Here is a 13,902-nt window from a genome sequence, read left to right on the forward strand (position 1 = left end):
GACCTCAAGCGAACGGTTTTGTTAGTTGAGGGCTCCGATATCTGATTTTGCGGTTGAGAGACAATTTTGTAACTCGATGACAAGTTGAGGGACTTTCGGTGTACTTTTCCCTCAGCTATGACACCCCACAACTGTTAGTATGTTACAACTACTAGTAATATATTAATTGATCTTCCTCAGTGGTTTTTAAAGGTGATTTTTGTACTATGTGACATTATTCCTATAAATAATTAGACCTTGTGTAGTTGGCAAAAAAAAATTTACTCCTACGTGTCACATCGGATATACGGACACACATTTGAAGTATTAAACGTTGTCTAATAACAAAACAAATTACATATTCCGTCAGGAAACTGCGAGACGAATTTATTAAACCTAATTAATCCGTCATTAGCAAAAGTTTATTGTAACATCACATTGTCAAATCTTAGCGCAATTAGGCTTAAAAGATTTGTCTCGCAATTTACACGCAATCTGTATAATTGGTTTTTTTATCTACATTTAATACTCCATACATACGTAAAAACGAAACCAGGATATTCAAAACATTCAAAATATATTGCTTACATTATAGTATATCCAAGTTACTGGCCTGAAACCAAGTTGCAGGAAACAAGAGAATTCTAATGCATGCCTTGAAACGTTTGAAACTAGAGTGTTTCGTCACAAAAGGAAAGAAGAAGAAACCAAAAATATTCAGAACATTCAGCATACATTATTGCTACTCAGCTAATCGCATTTTCGCGCTGATGAATTAAGACCGGAAGTTAATTACATGAGGCGATGCCATCACCAATCCCTCTGTAATTTGCTTCCTCAGCAACTCCTGCTCCTCGACGGTCTGCGGATACTTTGACGGAGCAACCTTGATTTTGGGATCCAACTCTTCACAGCAATCTTCCACCTTCCGGTCGTACAGGGATATCTCCTCTATGTTAACCGCGGTTTCCATGATGTGCCTGATGTATCCCAAAAAGTTGTCATCAGGTTGGAAACCGTAGATGGTGAGCTTAACCAGATTGCAATGCCTGAAACCATCAGGTGAAGATGACTCCCACTGCACGTTTGTTTTGTCACAGTAACCCTCTTCTTCCCGTTCCACCTTGTCCGTCACAATATTACACCAATGGTCCCAAATTGTGATGCATAGCTCCTTCAGGAAGGGTGCAGCTTCAAGAAAGAAGCGTGTTATCACATCCTTCACGGAGATCATCCAGAGTCAAAACTTGCAGATTCTGGAGAACAGGCGCCAGCAGTTTCGGGCACTCTGGCTGAACCCAAATCTGTAATACAAACAAGTCATAAAGGAAGGATGCAGGGGTTAAGTTGAGAATGAGATGTTCATAACATGATAGAGAGAGAGACTTGCTTAAATTAATTACCCTTTCACTTTTGAGGTTGAGATGCAGGTCTCTTATGGAGGTTACATTAGAAAGAAACTGACTTAATCTGATAAGGTTGTGCAATCTCAGACCTACATTAGTGAGGCTTAGGCTTGACAGCTGCGGAACATTGCCAAAATACAAGGGTTCTTGGGGATGTCTCCAACTATTAAAGACCAGCCGTTCGAGTTTCGGTAGAGAATTGAGCTTGACTAGTTTTAAACATCCGTGGCAGATATCAAGCTCAACAAGCCGCTGGTGTTCCACCTGCAGCTGCAACACAGTACCCTCTGTTTGACACATGAACATACGCAGAGACTCTAATCGTTTGCATGTGGCAATAATATTGGGAATGTCAGTTTCAGCAAGCCTCAAGTTCTGTAAGTAGAGTCTTGTAAGCCCAGCAAAGGCATCAGTACAAGCACCAAAAAAGGTCATGAGCCGTTTCCCATTGTTGCGGAGACCATAAAAAGTGTAATAATGTAGCTTATAATCTGTCAGAATTCTGAACTCAGCGCTGTCAAGCTTGTGGGTTGCCATGGCTCGGGCAACAGCTTTGCCGATGGTGAGACAATCGTAGTATTTTAAGTAGAAACATATGCTGAGTTGGCGAAGAGGGATCTCTTTGGCTCTGAAATTGAGAACATTGTCCGTTGCATCGGCCACGGCGGCGTTCATCACGATAGTCTCCTTAAAAGTGATATAATCAGGATCTGGCGCGAACGAAACTACTCCCTCCATCCAAAAAAAAAGTCAAATCTGAGTTTCCGTGTCCAACTTTGATTGTCCGTTTTATATAAAATTTTTTTATAATTCGTATTTTCATTATTGTTAGATAATAAAACATGATTAATATTTTATGCGTGACTTGTCTTTTTAATTTTTTTTTAATTTTTTTAAATAAGACGGATGGTAAAACGTTGGACACGGAAACCAGGGTTTGTCTTTTTTTTTGGGACGGAGCGAGTAGGCCAATTTGAAAGCGCGAAAGCATGTGTCGGAGGTGGAGCGTCCTCTTAGAGAGGAGGCAGGTTCTGACGGCATCGGGGGTGTCGAGGCGGTCCATGATGTTGAGCAGGATGTCATCAGGTAGCGTGGTGAACCTATCCACCACCATTACGGGAGCTGATTTCTGCATCGATATAGTGTTTATTTGTGAAACTAATAATAAATTAATTAGTGCAACAGTAGTCATGGATCGACAGGGAAAGAGAAGACTGACATGACAGATGCAATGCAAATCAGTAAGTACTCCCTTCGTATTTATGAAGCCATTGATTTTTCGACCAACGTTTGACCATTCGTTTTATTCGAAATTCTTATACAAATATGAAAATATTTATGTCATGTTTAAAGAACATTTAATGACGAATCAAATCATAATAAAATAAATGATAATTATATAAATTTTTTAGATAAAACGAATGATCAAACATTTAATAAAAAGTCAACGGCGTCATACATTAAAATATGGAGGTAGTAGGAAGGGAATAGACGGCTTACATTGCGGTTGCGGCGACTACCCTTCTTGTTCTTCATGGTTAATGAATTCCAATGTTCAACGGCGGGGCCTGACCATAACAGACAAGCGCTGCGCTTATTGCGATGGACGTCGGCTCCTCCTGACTTGTTTATATACTGAGAGGAGAAGAAGAGGAAAAGAAGGCGCCTCCGACTGAATCCGATTAGAATAGGAAAATATTGGACACACTCGATGATTTTTATGGCTTTTCATCGCATTCGAGACTGATTCGATTGCATGAGCTGTTTATATATACTTTTTTTTTTGGAATAAATTGGTTAAAGGAATCAATCAACAATAGAAACTCAATACTAGTACTAGTCACCAGCTGATGGATGGAGGCGTGGCGTGTCCGGATAGACTTTTCCAGGCGAAGGCTACGGAACGAAACCGATTGCTAATATGGTTATGTTTAGTTCAACGTAAAGTTTGAATTTTAATTGAAATTAGAGATAATGTGACTAAAAAGTTATGTGTATGATAGATTGATGTGATAGAAAAGGACTGAAATTTGAATCCAAACTTCGAATCTAAACATAGCCTATATATACACACACTTCAGACAAACAGTTACCAGTCTTTTTACCTTCATCTTCAGTAGGTCAGTAAATATTACAAACCTGGCATTGATTAGATTATAAACGCCTTTGATCTCGCTTGAATCTAGTACCACTGATAAGAGATTGAACACCAATCTCTTGGTGGTACTTGAACAAAACACATTTGCTTCAGCTGTGAGCTGGATGGCAAGTTCTCTTACTGGACAAAGGGTGGAAAATATTTCATTGCACCAAATAGAAAAGGGAAACCAGAATATTCAGGATATATATTATTATGCAGCAAGCTTAAATATGTGCTGGCTACCGGCCTGAAACCAAGGTTGCAGGAAAGAAGACAAGTTCAATCAATGCCTTTAAACGTTTGAAACCAGAATATTTCATAACAAAGAAGGAAAAGGAACCAAAATATTCAGAACATTCAGCATATATTATTTCCAGTACCACACAGCGAATCACAGTTTTGCACCGAGCAAAATTAAGACCGGAAGTGAATTACATGAGGCGACGCCATCACCAATCCCTCCGTAATTTGCTTCCTCAGCAGCTCCTGCTCCACGATGTTCTGCGGATACCTTGACGGAGCAACCTTGATCTTGGGATCCAAGTCTTCACAGCACTCAAGAGCCTTCCTGTCGTACAGGGATATGTCCTCTAGGTTAACAGCAGCTTCCATGATGTGCCTGATGTATCCAAGGAAGTTCTCATTTGGTTGGAAACCATAGATGGTAAACTTAGTCAGGTTGTAATGCCTGAAACCATCACGTGCAGATGACCTCCACTCCAAGTTTGTTTTGTCGCAGTAACCCTGTTCTTCCCGTTCCACCTTGTCTGTCTCAATCTCACACCAATGGTCCCAAACTGTGATGCACATCTCCTTCAGGGAGGGTGCGGCCTCAAGAAAGAAACTTGTCCAAGCGATATCACATTCTTCAGGGAGTTCATCCAGATTCAAAACTTGCAGATTCTGGAGAACAGGCGTCAACAGTTCCGGGCACTCCGGATGAACCCAAATCTGCAGTACATATCAATAATAAAGGATTCAGATTTATGTCAAGAACAAGGAACAAATAACCAGAGAGGATTGCTTAAAGTAAATTACCTTCTCACTTAAGAAATTGAGGTGCAGGTCTTTTATGAAGGTGATATTAGCAAGGAACTGACTTAACCTGATAACCTTATGCCATCTCATGGCTACATTAGTGAGGCTTAGGCTTGAAAGCAATGGAACGTTGCCAAAAGACAAGGGTTCTTGGGGACAAACCCACACACTAAAAACCAATCGTTTGAGGTTTGGTAGGGAGTTGAGCTCAACTAGGTCTAAGTTCGCAGTGGAGATATCAAGCTCAACAAGGTGTGGGTGTTCCAACTGTAGCTGCAATACACTATCCTCTATTTGACACGCGGACAATTTCAAATACTCTAGCCGTTTGCATGTGGCGATGATGTTTGGAATGTCAGCTTCAGCAAGCCTTAAGTTGCGTAGGTGGAGACGCGTAAGGCCGGCAAATGCATCAGTACAGGCACCGAAAAATGTCATGAGCAGCTTGCCATTGTGGCGGAGATCGTCGATAGAGCAATATAGTGCCCGCTTCCCTGTCAGAATAATGAATTCAACGCTGTCGAGGTTGTGGCTGTGGGTGGCCATTGCTCGGGCAACAGCTTTGCCAATGGCGAGACAATCATAGTACTTGAGGTAGAAGGTTATGCTGAGTTGGCGAAGGGGAATCTCTTGGTTTCTGAAATTGAGGATGTTGTCTGTTGCATCTGACACAGCAGCATTCATCTGAATCTGAATTGCATCCTTGGAGGTGGCATAATAACCATAATAATGGGGCAAAAAGGAATGCAGCGAAATGTTTAAGTTTGAGAGCAAATGTCGAAGGTGGATCGTCCTCTTAGAAAGGAGGCATGTCCTGACAGCGTCGGGGGTGTTGAGGCGTTCGAGGATGTTGAGCAGGACATCATCAGGAAGCTTGGTGAACCTATCCACTACTAGTAGGTGGTTATTGTGAGCTGCTGATTTCTGCATCAATATAATTTTGCGAAACAGGATTAAGCAAATATAACAAGTAAATAGGTAAATGCAAAATGAAGGAAGCGAAAGATGAAGAAAAAGGCTTACATTGCGGTTGCGGCGACTACCCTTCTTATTCTTCATGATGCTGATGATGGTGGGTGGTTAATTCCAACGAGGTACGGTGTGAGTATCTAGCTTGGCTGATGGATTGGACTTCCTTGTTGGTTTATTATTGCTATATGAAGGCCAACGGCGGCTCTTCCTGTCCTGTATATACAAGGATGAGGAGGCGTGGGCGAGGTCTGGCCGACGGGCAACTACTACTCCATCTCCGTATCCTAAAGAGAAAATCCATAAAATGCCATCGACAAGCACCCTAATCCTAGAAATGCCATCGACAAAGACAACTTCCCAAAAATGCCATTGCACAAGCCTCTTTCTCCCAAAAATGCCATCACCGTCAACTCCACACCGTTACAACCGTTATTTTTTTAATAATGACTATTTTGCCCTCAGTGCAAAATATACCTAGTTTTTACTGTCAAAGAAAAAAAATGAAATTTCTAACCCTAACCCTACCACTACCGATCCTGATCTAGCGCTCTCCCCGGCGGCGTCTCGGCGACAGCGGCTCGGCGGCGATCCCCTACTGCGGCGGCGCGGCGAGGAGGACGATGGCGGCGACGCGACAGGACGCAGCGAGGAGGACCAGCGCGGCGGCGGTGCGGCAAGGGCACGGCGAGGAGGACTGCAGCAAGGACGCGACAGGACGCAGCGAGGACCAGGACGGCGGCGGCGCGGCAGGACGCGGCGAGGAGGTCTACGGCGGCGGCGGTCCCCGACGGTGGCTCGATGGCTGTCCTCGACGGTGGCTATGGCTCGGCGGCGGTCCCTTGCTGCGGCGGCGCAGCGAGGAAGACCATGGCGGCGACGCGATAGGACGCGGCGAGGAGGACTAGGGCGGCGATGGCGTGGCAGGATGCAGCGAGGAGGACCACGGCGGTGACGAGGCAGGACGCGGCGAGGAGGTCCACGGCGGTGGTGGCGCGGCAGGGCGAGGTGAGGAGGTCCACGGCGGCGGTGGCACGGCAGGGTGCGGCGAGGATGTCCACGGCGGCGCGGCTATTGCAGGATGTGGCGCGGGGGCCGTAGACGCCGGCGAGGAGAGGTCCGTAGGCGCCGGCGAGGAGGGGGAGGAGAGGCCTGCAGCCGCAGTTGCTGAGGTCCGTGGAGGAGGAAGCTATAGTCCTAGCTGGTGTTGCAACTCTGATGTTGAAATTTTCCCTTTTGTTTGATTTGATTTGAAGACTTTGTTTGATTTGATTTCAGTGAATTTAATTATGAAATAACTTGATTGATAGCAAAATAATGATGTTTGTGAATTTATAAACTAACAGAAATATAATTTATTGTGAGCAAGCAATGCAAAATGATGATGTGTGAGTAAATGGTTGTCTAGGGGTAAGATTGTCTTTTCATGCAACTTAACGGAAAGATGCTAACGGCAGTTTGACGGTGATGGCATTTTTGGGAGAAAGTGGCTTGTGCAATGGCATTTTTGGGAAGTTGACTTTGTCGATGGCATTTCTGGGATTAGAGTGTTTGTCAATGGCATTTCATGGATTTTCTCTATCCTAAACGGAGGAGGAGGGAAAGGAGGACTCTGAATTGGAGTCCGTCTCGTCCTAGTCTGGAATTGGATTGGAGGAGGCACAAGGGCAAGTGACGCATGGAGAGAGATTAGGGTTAACCTTGCAGAGATTTTGCTCCGGCTCCGGCCCTAAGGTGGCTGGGCGGCGGATCAGGGGAGACGCTGGCGGCCAACTCCGGGGTCCCCAGCCCGGAGTAACTTAGTGGGCCTATCCACTGGTAGGGAACCAGTGGATGCTGCTGATTTCTGCATCGATTGCAAATTGCGGGAAACTAAATATATTAGTGGCAGGCAGCGAACCAATGTAGTACTAGTAATATGCTCGTGCTAACGCTACGATAATATTTAGTAATACAAATAAAATAATCAAAATACCACATATGATATATCTTTTGTATCTCAAATATTAAATGAGATACATTTATGATTTAAAAGGTAGAGGTCCCCACCAACGTCGCACCAAGCTGACACGCACAAAACTAACAAGATTATACCCAAACGGCACGACGTCACAAAGATTACACCCAAACGGCACGATGTTACAAGTTGGGTCTCCACCCACATTAGTTGCACCAAACCAAATACTACACATACAAACCTGGAACGGTCATACGTGTCGTATGTCCGAACAAGAAAAAAACATATCTGAACAAGTGGGTCATGAACCGTGCACGAACATTAGATTACCATGTGGCGCTTTTGGCAGCACACCATTTTTAAGCAATCCTATATGATTATTCAAAACAATTACAGTGATTCAGCCCATAACTTATACAGTTTGATGATAGTATGTGGATACGGGTCATTTCATAGGAATGTCACAAATAACAATGTTGTGTTACATATAATGCGAAATCTGTCAAATTTCACCAAAGATTTTCACAAGGCTATTTGAGTCAAGCATCTTTCTAATGTTCTTTTCTTGTCTTCCGGCCACTTTTGTTTACAACACCTCTACTCGGTGCAGGACTCCATTCTTTTTTACTACATCTGTCAAAGTTAAGGAAGTTAAGGGGAAAAAAAAGATGGTTACCTTGTAACAGCCACTGTTACCTCGATAGTGCCATGCTGCTCTGGCAAATCGCCATGGCCTCCATACAGCTGCTCACAAAGATTAGAGACCATAATTTGGCCAAGCTGAAAATAATAAAAATATGAAGTATTAAAATAATAAAAAAAATCAAGCACTCGGTGCAGCAACTACTGAACATTATTGAAAGAACCAGCGAGAAATTCTTTTTGGCTCAATTAACCGAAAAAAATATTTGATTTCCCCTGTTCCACGTGTAGTGATATTAATTTGTAGTTCAGCAGCTTCAGCATTAGAAAGCTAAATTCAATTCTTCTGGCAACCATATGTTTAATAGAAAACAGTGTACTTGTTTGATATCCAATGCCAAAACCATTGATAAATAAAAGGAAAACAGTGTACTTGTTTGATATCCAATGCCAGAACCATTGATAAATAAAAGAAACCTGAAGCGAGCTAAATTAAAATACTGTCTGGCAAAGGATGAAAACAGACAGATTACCTAGAAATTTATTGAACAATTTTAAATACTATGTAACATAAGCAAAATAGTAATAATCACTCATCAACAGGTTTAGCCAAAAAAAAAAGATTAGCTGTGCTCTTCTGTTCCAATTTTTTTTTTCTAGATTTCCTGCAAATTTTAGAAAGGAATACAGCCAATGATCTGTTAGTGCAATAAAATTTGTTCAGTGTAATTCCTGATGACCTGGTAAACAAACAGATGGTCGGCGACGAAGTCCACCGGCGGCGGAGGCAGCGGCCCATCGCCATGGGGACGGCAGCAGCTTTACTTCCTTCTTCATTCACCTCAATCACCGCCTTGTGGATGACTTGGCTCACAAACAACGGCAAGCCGGAGCCGTCGTCTTCCACCATCACGGATAGGTTGGTGAGCTACGGTGAGAACGGCAGCCGGAGCCCCAGCTGCCCGAGGACGCCGACGACGCTGTCGGCGAAGGACACCTTGAACTTGGGCACCATGAACTCGCCAACCCGCACCGATTCGGACGAGGTGCTCGTGCAGGAACCCGGCCGCTATGCCATCTTTTCCACGATGCCACGCAGCCCGTCGCGTGCGTCGGGGAGGAAGATGACCATGGCGTACTGCGTGAGGTCGTCGGCCGCCGCGGCCGCGCTTGCGCTTGTTACGGAGATTCGGCGCGCTGTAGTGGAGCTTGAGCACCTTGAACCCGTCATGCACGGCGACGTACTGTTTGGACTTTGGAGTTGCTCGACGACATGTACGCCGGCGTCGAGGCGGTAGAACGGCTTCTTCTTGGTGTTCTTCACCAATCACCATGAAGGGATGCTCCCAGCTGCCCTTTAGGTAGATGGCGTTGCTGAGCACGATGGCCATCGTCGGGCCGACGGATCCCGGCGGCAGGACGGAGTCGATGAGGCCCCTCCTCACCTGTCGCGTCCACTCGTTGATCTGCTTCCTCGCTTAATTTCCCGGCCTTCAAGAAACCCCAACCAAATCAAGAACAGTGTACAAAAATTTAAAATTATGATTTGCATCGCCCTGAATTGGCATCTGGATATGATTCATTGATTCATCGTGCAGATTAGTAATGGTAGATACTAACCTTGTTCTTGAAATCGACGGTGGTGGCCTCGGCCTTGTACCTGCCGACGACGGCGTCGCACCACACGCCGGACGTGAACGCGACGCGCGGCCCACCCGACGCCGACCTGTCGGCCAGCGCGGTGGTCGCCATGTAGAACGGCGAGGAGCTCATCCAGAGTGCAGCAATGGGCGAGGGGAGGCGGAGCGATCTAGGCACCGCGGTTTGCCGGAAGGAGAGCGCGTGGCGGCGTGGGGGGCGTGATTTTCGGCTCAGGAGCGATGGTTTCTGCGAGTGGGGGATGCGAGAGGAGGTTGAGGCGTACGTGGGACGATTTGAGGCGTTGGATTGGATGATTCTGGACCGTTGGATTTGATGAATGAGTAATGTAGGTGTAAGAGTGTGTTGGTGAATTATAGGGTAGATAACGAACGAACAAAACACAAAACTAAATTGATGTTTTTACAGCTAGCAATGACAATAAATAATGATACTATATATATATCACAGTATAAGATTGGCGGCGGCGGCTTACATTGCGATTACGGCGGCTACCCTTCTTGTTCTTCATGGATGATACACCCTTGTTCTTGTTGCGTATTCAATCCGATGGATCGGTGTGAGTATTAAGACTCTCCTCCTCTTCCTCTCGATCAGTCGGCCCGGATCCTATGCGAACTCGTACATGGATCGATCGAGACAGAAGTCACCTCCCTTACCTTCCCTTTTTCGAGATCAAATCTGATGCCAATGAAACAGCACACAGCTATACCTCTGTTTTTTTTTCTTTTATTCCCCTCGAGTACTACGGGTTCTGTTTTGAACGTTTGGAAATTGGAACTGATGAAGTAGGGTACGGTAGGGTGTATGGATAAAGTAAGGAAAGACAGGCCGGCCCTAAACTTTGGGAGGCCCATTGGAAGCGGCGGCCCAGATGAGAGCAGATCCCCTGTCACGCCGACGCCGCCGCCGCCACCGCTGTTGCCCTAACGCCGATCTAATGCTGGAGCTCCATTCGCTTGTTCTTATACTATACAAGTACCTATGCCGGTGATGTATAGCTGCTGCTGCTGGTGCTTGGATTCGGTTGAATTTCATAGGTATGGTCGGTCAGCTGGAATAGCAGTCGGTGTGGGTATATATGTAGCCTAGTTCGCATCGGGCGGAAGCTGGGAAGGGAAGATCTAGTTCGCATCGGAGCCGGAATCGAATCCTCCCTTCTTTTCCTCTTCTCCTCTCCATCATCAGTATATAAACAATACGCGCAGCGCTTGTCCGGTCAGGCCCGCCGCCGTTCAGAAGCTTAACATTGGAATTGGATTTTATTAACCACCATGAAGAACAAGAAGGGTAGTCGCCGCAACCGCAATGTAAGTCTCTTTTCTTTCCCTTCCTTAATTAATTAATTAATTTGCATTATTATTATTGCATAATAATAATATCTGCCTTTCCTGTCGATCCATGAATTAATTTCGATGCAGAAATCAGCTCCCGTAACCGTAATGGTGGTGGATAGGTTCACCACGCTACCTGACGATGTTCTGCTCAACATCCTGGACCGCCTCAACACGCCCGACGCCGTCAGGACCTGCCTCCTCTCTAAGAGGACGCTCCACCTCCCACGCATGCTTTCGCACTTTCGAATTGCCCTACTTTCATTCGCGCCAGATCCTGATTATATCACTTTTAAGGACACTATTGGGATGAACGCCGCCGTGGCCGCTGCAACAGATAATGTTCTCAATTTCAGAGCCAAAGACATCCCTCTTCGCCAACTCAGCATATGTTTCTACTTGAAATACTACGACTGTCTTACCATCGGCAAAGCTGTTGCCCGAGCCATGACAACCCACAAGCTTGACAGCGCTGAGTTCAGAATTCTGACCGATTATAAGCTACATTATTACACTCTTGATGGTCTCCGCAACAATGGGAAACAGCTCATGACCTTTTTTGGTGCTTGTACTGATGCATTTGCTGGACTTACAAGACTCTACCTACAGAACTTAAGGCTTCCTGAAACTGACATTCTCAATATCATTGCCACATGCAAACGGTTAGAGTCTCTGCGTATGTTCATGTGTCAAACAGAGGGTACTGTGTTGCAGCTGCAGCTAGAACACCAGCGGCTTGTTGAGCTTGATATCTGCCACGGATGTTTAAAACTAGTTAAGCTCAATTCTCTACCAAAACTTGAACGGCTGGTCTTTTATAGTTGGAAACATCCCCAAGAACCCTTGTATTTTGGCAATGTTCCGCAGCTGTCAAGCCTAAGCCTCACTAATGTAGGTCTGAGACGGCACAACCTTATCAGATTAAGTCAGTTTCTTTCTAATGTAACCTCCATAAGAGACCTGCACCTCAACTTTGAAAGCGAAAGGGTAATTAAATTCAAGCAAGCCTCTCTCTCTCTCTCTCTCAGGTTATTAACACCTCATACTCATCTTAACCTGCATCCTTCCTTTATGACTTGTTTGTATTACAGATTTGGGTTCAGCCAGAGCGCCCGAAACTGCTGGTGCCTGTTCTCCAGAATCTTCAAGTTTTGAATCTGGAGGATCTCCCTGAAGGATGTGATATCACATGGACACGCTTCTTTCTTGAAGCTGCACCCTTCCTGAAGGAGCTATGCATCACAGTTTGGGACCATTGGTGTAATATTGTGACAGACCAGGTGGAACGGGAAGAAGAGGGTTACTGTGACAAAACAAACGTGCAGTGGGAGTCATCTTCATCTAATGGTTTCAGGCATTACAATCTGGTTAAGCTCACCATCTATGGTTTCCAACCAGATGACAACTTTTTGGGATACATCAGGCACATCATGGAAACCGCGGTTAACCTAGAGGAGATATCCCTGTACAACAGGAAGGTGGAAGATTGCTGTGAAGAGTTGGATCCCAAGATCAAAATTGCTCCGTCAAGGTATCCACAGACCATTGAGGAGCAGGAGTTGCTGAGGAAGCAAATTACAGAGGGATTGGTGATGGCGTTGCCTCATGTAATTCACTTCCGGTCTTAATTCCTCGGCGCAAAAATGCAATTAGCTGAGTAGCAATAATGTATGCTGAATGTTCTGAATATTTTGGTTTCTTCTTCTTTCCTTTTGTGATGAAACACTCTAGTTTCAAACGTTTCAAGGCATGCATTAGAATTCTCTTGTTTCCTGCAACTTGGTTTCAGGCCAGCAGCCTGGATATATAATGTAAGCAGTATATTTTGAATGTTTTGAATATCCTGGTTTCTTTTTTTTGTTGTTGCAATAATTCCCCTTATCCTTTTCCCTACAACTACAAGAGAGCTTGCCATCCAGCTCACAGGTGAGGCATTGTTTTGTTGAAGTACCATCAAGGAATTGGTGTTCAATCTCTTATTAGTGGCACTAGATACGTTTGGAGAATCCATGCCCTGGTACAGGCAATGGAGTTTATCTTCCGGCATTCCTTTGCGAACAAAGGAGGCATATTTCTGTTTCTTCAGTCTCAAGATGCTACTCATTGATGCCTCTGTTCCAGGCGCATCATTCCTAGAGATCTTGCCAGTGGTCAGATTTCTCCCTCCCTGTTTAATTAAGAGAAGTTCTACTCAGTGGCTGCAGGGAGATTTGGCAGGAAATGGAGACCAGACTCCTCAGTTGAGGACTACAATGGTACATCGAAAACAAAGGATTTGAGAACAGGCAGAGGAGATACAGAACAGGGAGGTTTTGGGTGCTGTGAGGATCAGAGGAGGCGTCACAAGTCGAGGGGCGAATCTTTGTTTACCAATAAAAGGTTATGCTTTCATTTATCTTCCATTGTTATCTATTTCCTTGTAGGTAGAGATGCGAATGCGAGTTCCAAGGAGTGCTGTCCCAAATACCTGTGACTTCAATTATACAGTTTTAGAAGTTATGTTTTTATCTAACTTCAATTGTGCTTGCAGTTTTAGAAGATAATGCTTCACAATAAGAAGATAGTTGACACACTAGAGGGTAACATTTTATAGCCCCCCCCCCCTAACATTGAAGTGGGTGTTTCACTTAATATCTTGCCCTGTATGTTTGAAAAGGGAGGTGGATGATAGCCATGTTTGATAATTGATTGAGCGCATTCTAACGAAAATATACATGAATAGATAAAAATACCCACTGCCGTAGATTGATGCTTAGACACTTTGTTAATTTGAAATTG

General features: G+C 44.7%; 2 protein-coding genes, 1 non-coding gene and 1 pseudogene across 3 annotated transcripts; 1 reads left to right on the top strand and 3 right to left on the bottom strand.

Annotated features, from left to right (window-relative positions):
• Positions 1-754: 754 nt before the first annotated feature.
• On the bottom strand, positions 755-3,176 carry LOC107280116 (F-box/LRR-repeat protein At5g02910-like; annotated as a pseudogene).
• A 550-nt stretch (positions 3,177-3,726) lies between these two features.
• On the bottom strand, positions 3,727-7,560 carry LOC4331209 (F-box/FBD/LRR-repeat protein At3g52680). Its single transcript, XM_015769565.3, has 3 exons — positions 5,587-7,560; positions 4,564-5,487; positions 3,727-4,476 (listed from the first exon to the last, which is right to left on the bottom strand). The coding sequence occupies exons 1-3, from the start codon at positions 5,620-5,622 to the stop codon at positions 3,940-3,942; spliced, it is 1,497 nt and encodes a 498-aa protein (XP_015625051.1). The 5' UTR covers positions 5,623-7,560; the 3' UTR covers positions 3,727-3,939.
• A 37-nt stretch (positions 7,561-7,597) lies between these two features.
• Positions 7,598-10,495, bottom strand: LOC107280094 (uncharacterized). The gene is made up of 3 exons (XR_010739310.1): positions 9,752-10,495; positions 8,872-9,622; positions 7,598-8,269 (listed from the first exon to the last, which is right to left on the bottom strand). It is a non-coding gene; the product is annotated as an uncharacterized protein (transcript).
• A 141-nt stretch (positions 10,496-10,636) lies between these two features.
• Positions 10,637-12,980, top strand: LOC4331210 (F-box/LRR-repeat protein At5g02910). Its single transcript, XM_015770077.3, has 3 exons — positions 10,637-11,100; positions 11,212-12,111; positions 12,216-12,980. The coding sequence occupies exons 1-3, from the start codon at positions 11,065-11,067 to the stop codon at positions 12,750-12,752; spliced, it is 1,473 nt and encodes a 490-aa protein (XP_015625563.1). The 5' UTR covers positions 10,637-11,064; the 3' UTR covers positions 12,753-12,980.
• The last annotated feature ends 922 nt before the right edge of the window (positions 12,981-13,902 follow it).

Source organism: Oryza sativa, chromosome 2 (genome assembly GCF_034140825.1).
Source record: "Oryza sativa Japonica Group chromosome 2, ASM3414082v1".
Lineage (NCBI taxonomy): Eukaryota > Viridiplantae > Streptophyta > Magnoliopsida > Poales > Poaceae > Oryza > Oryza sativa.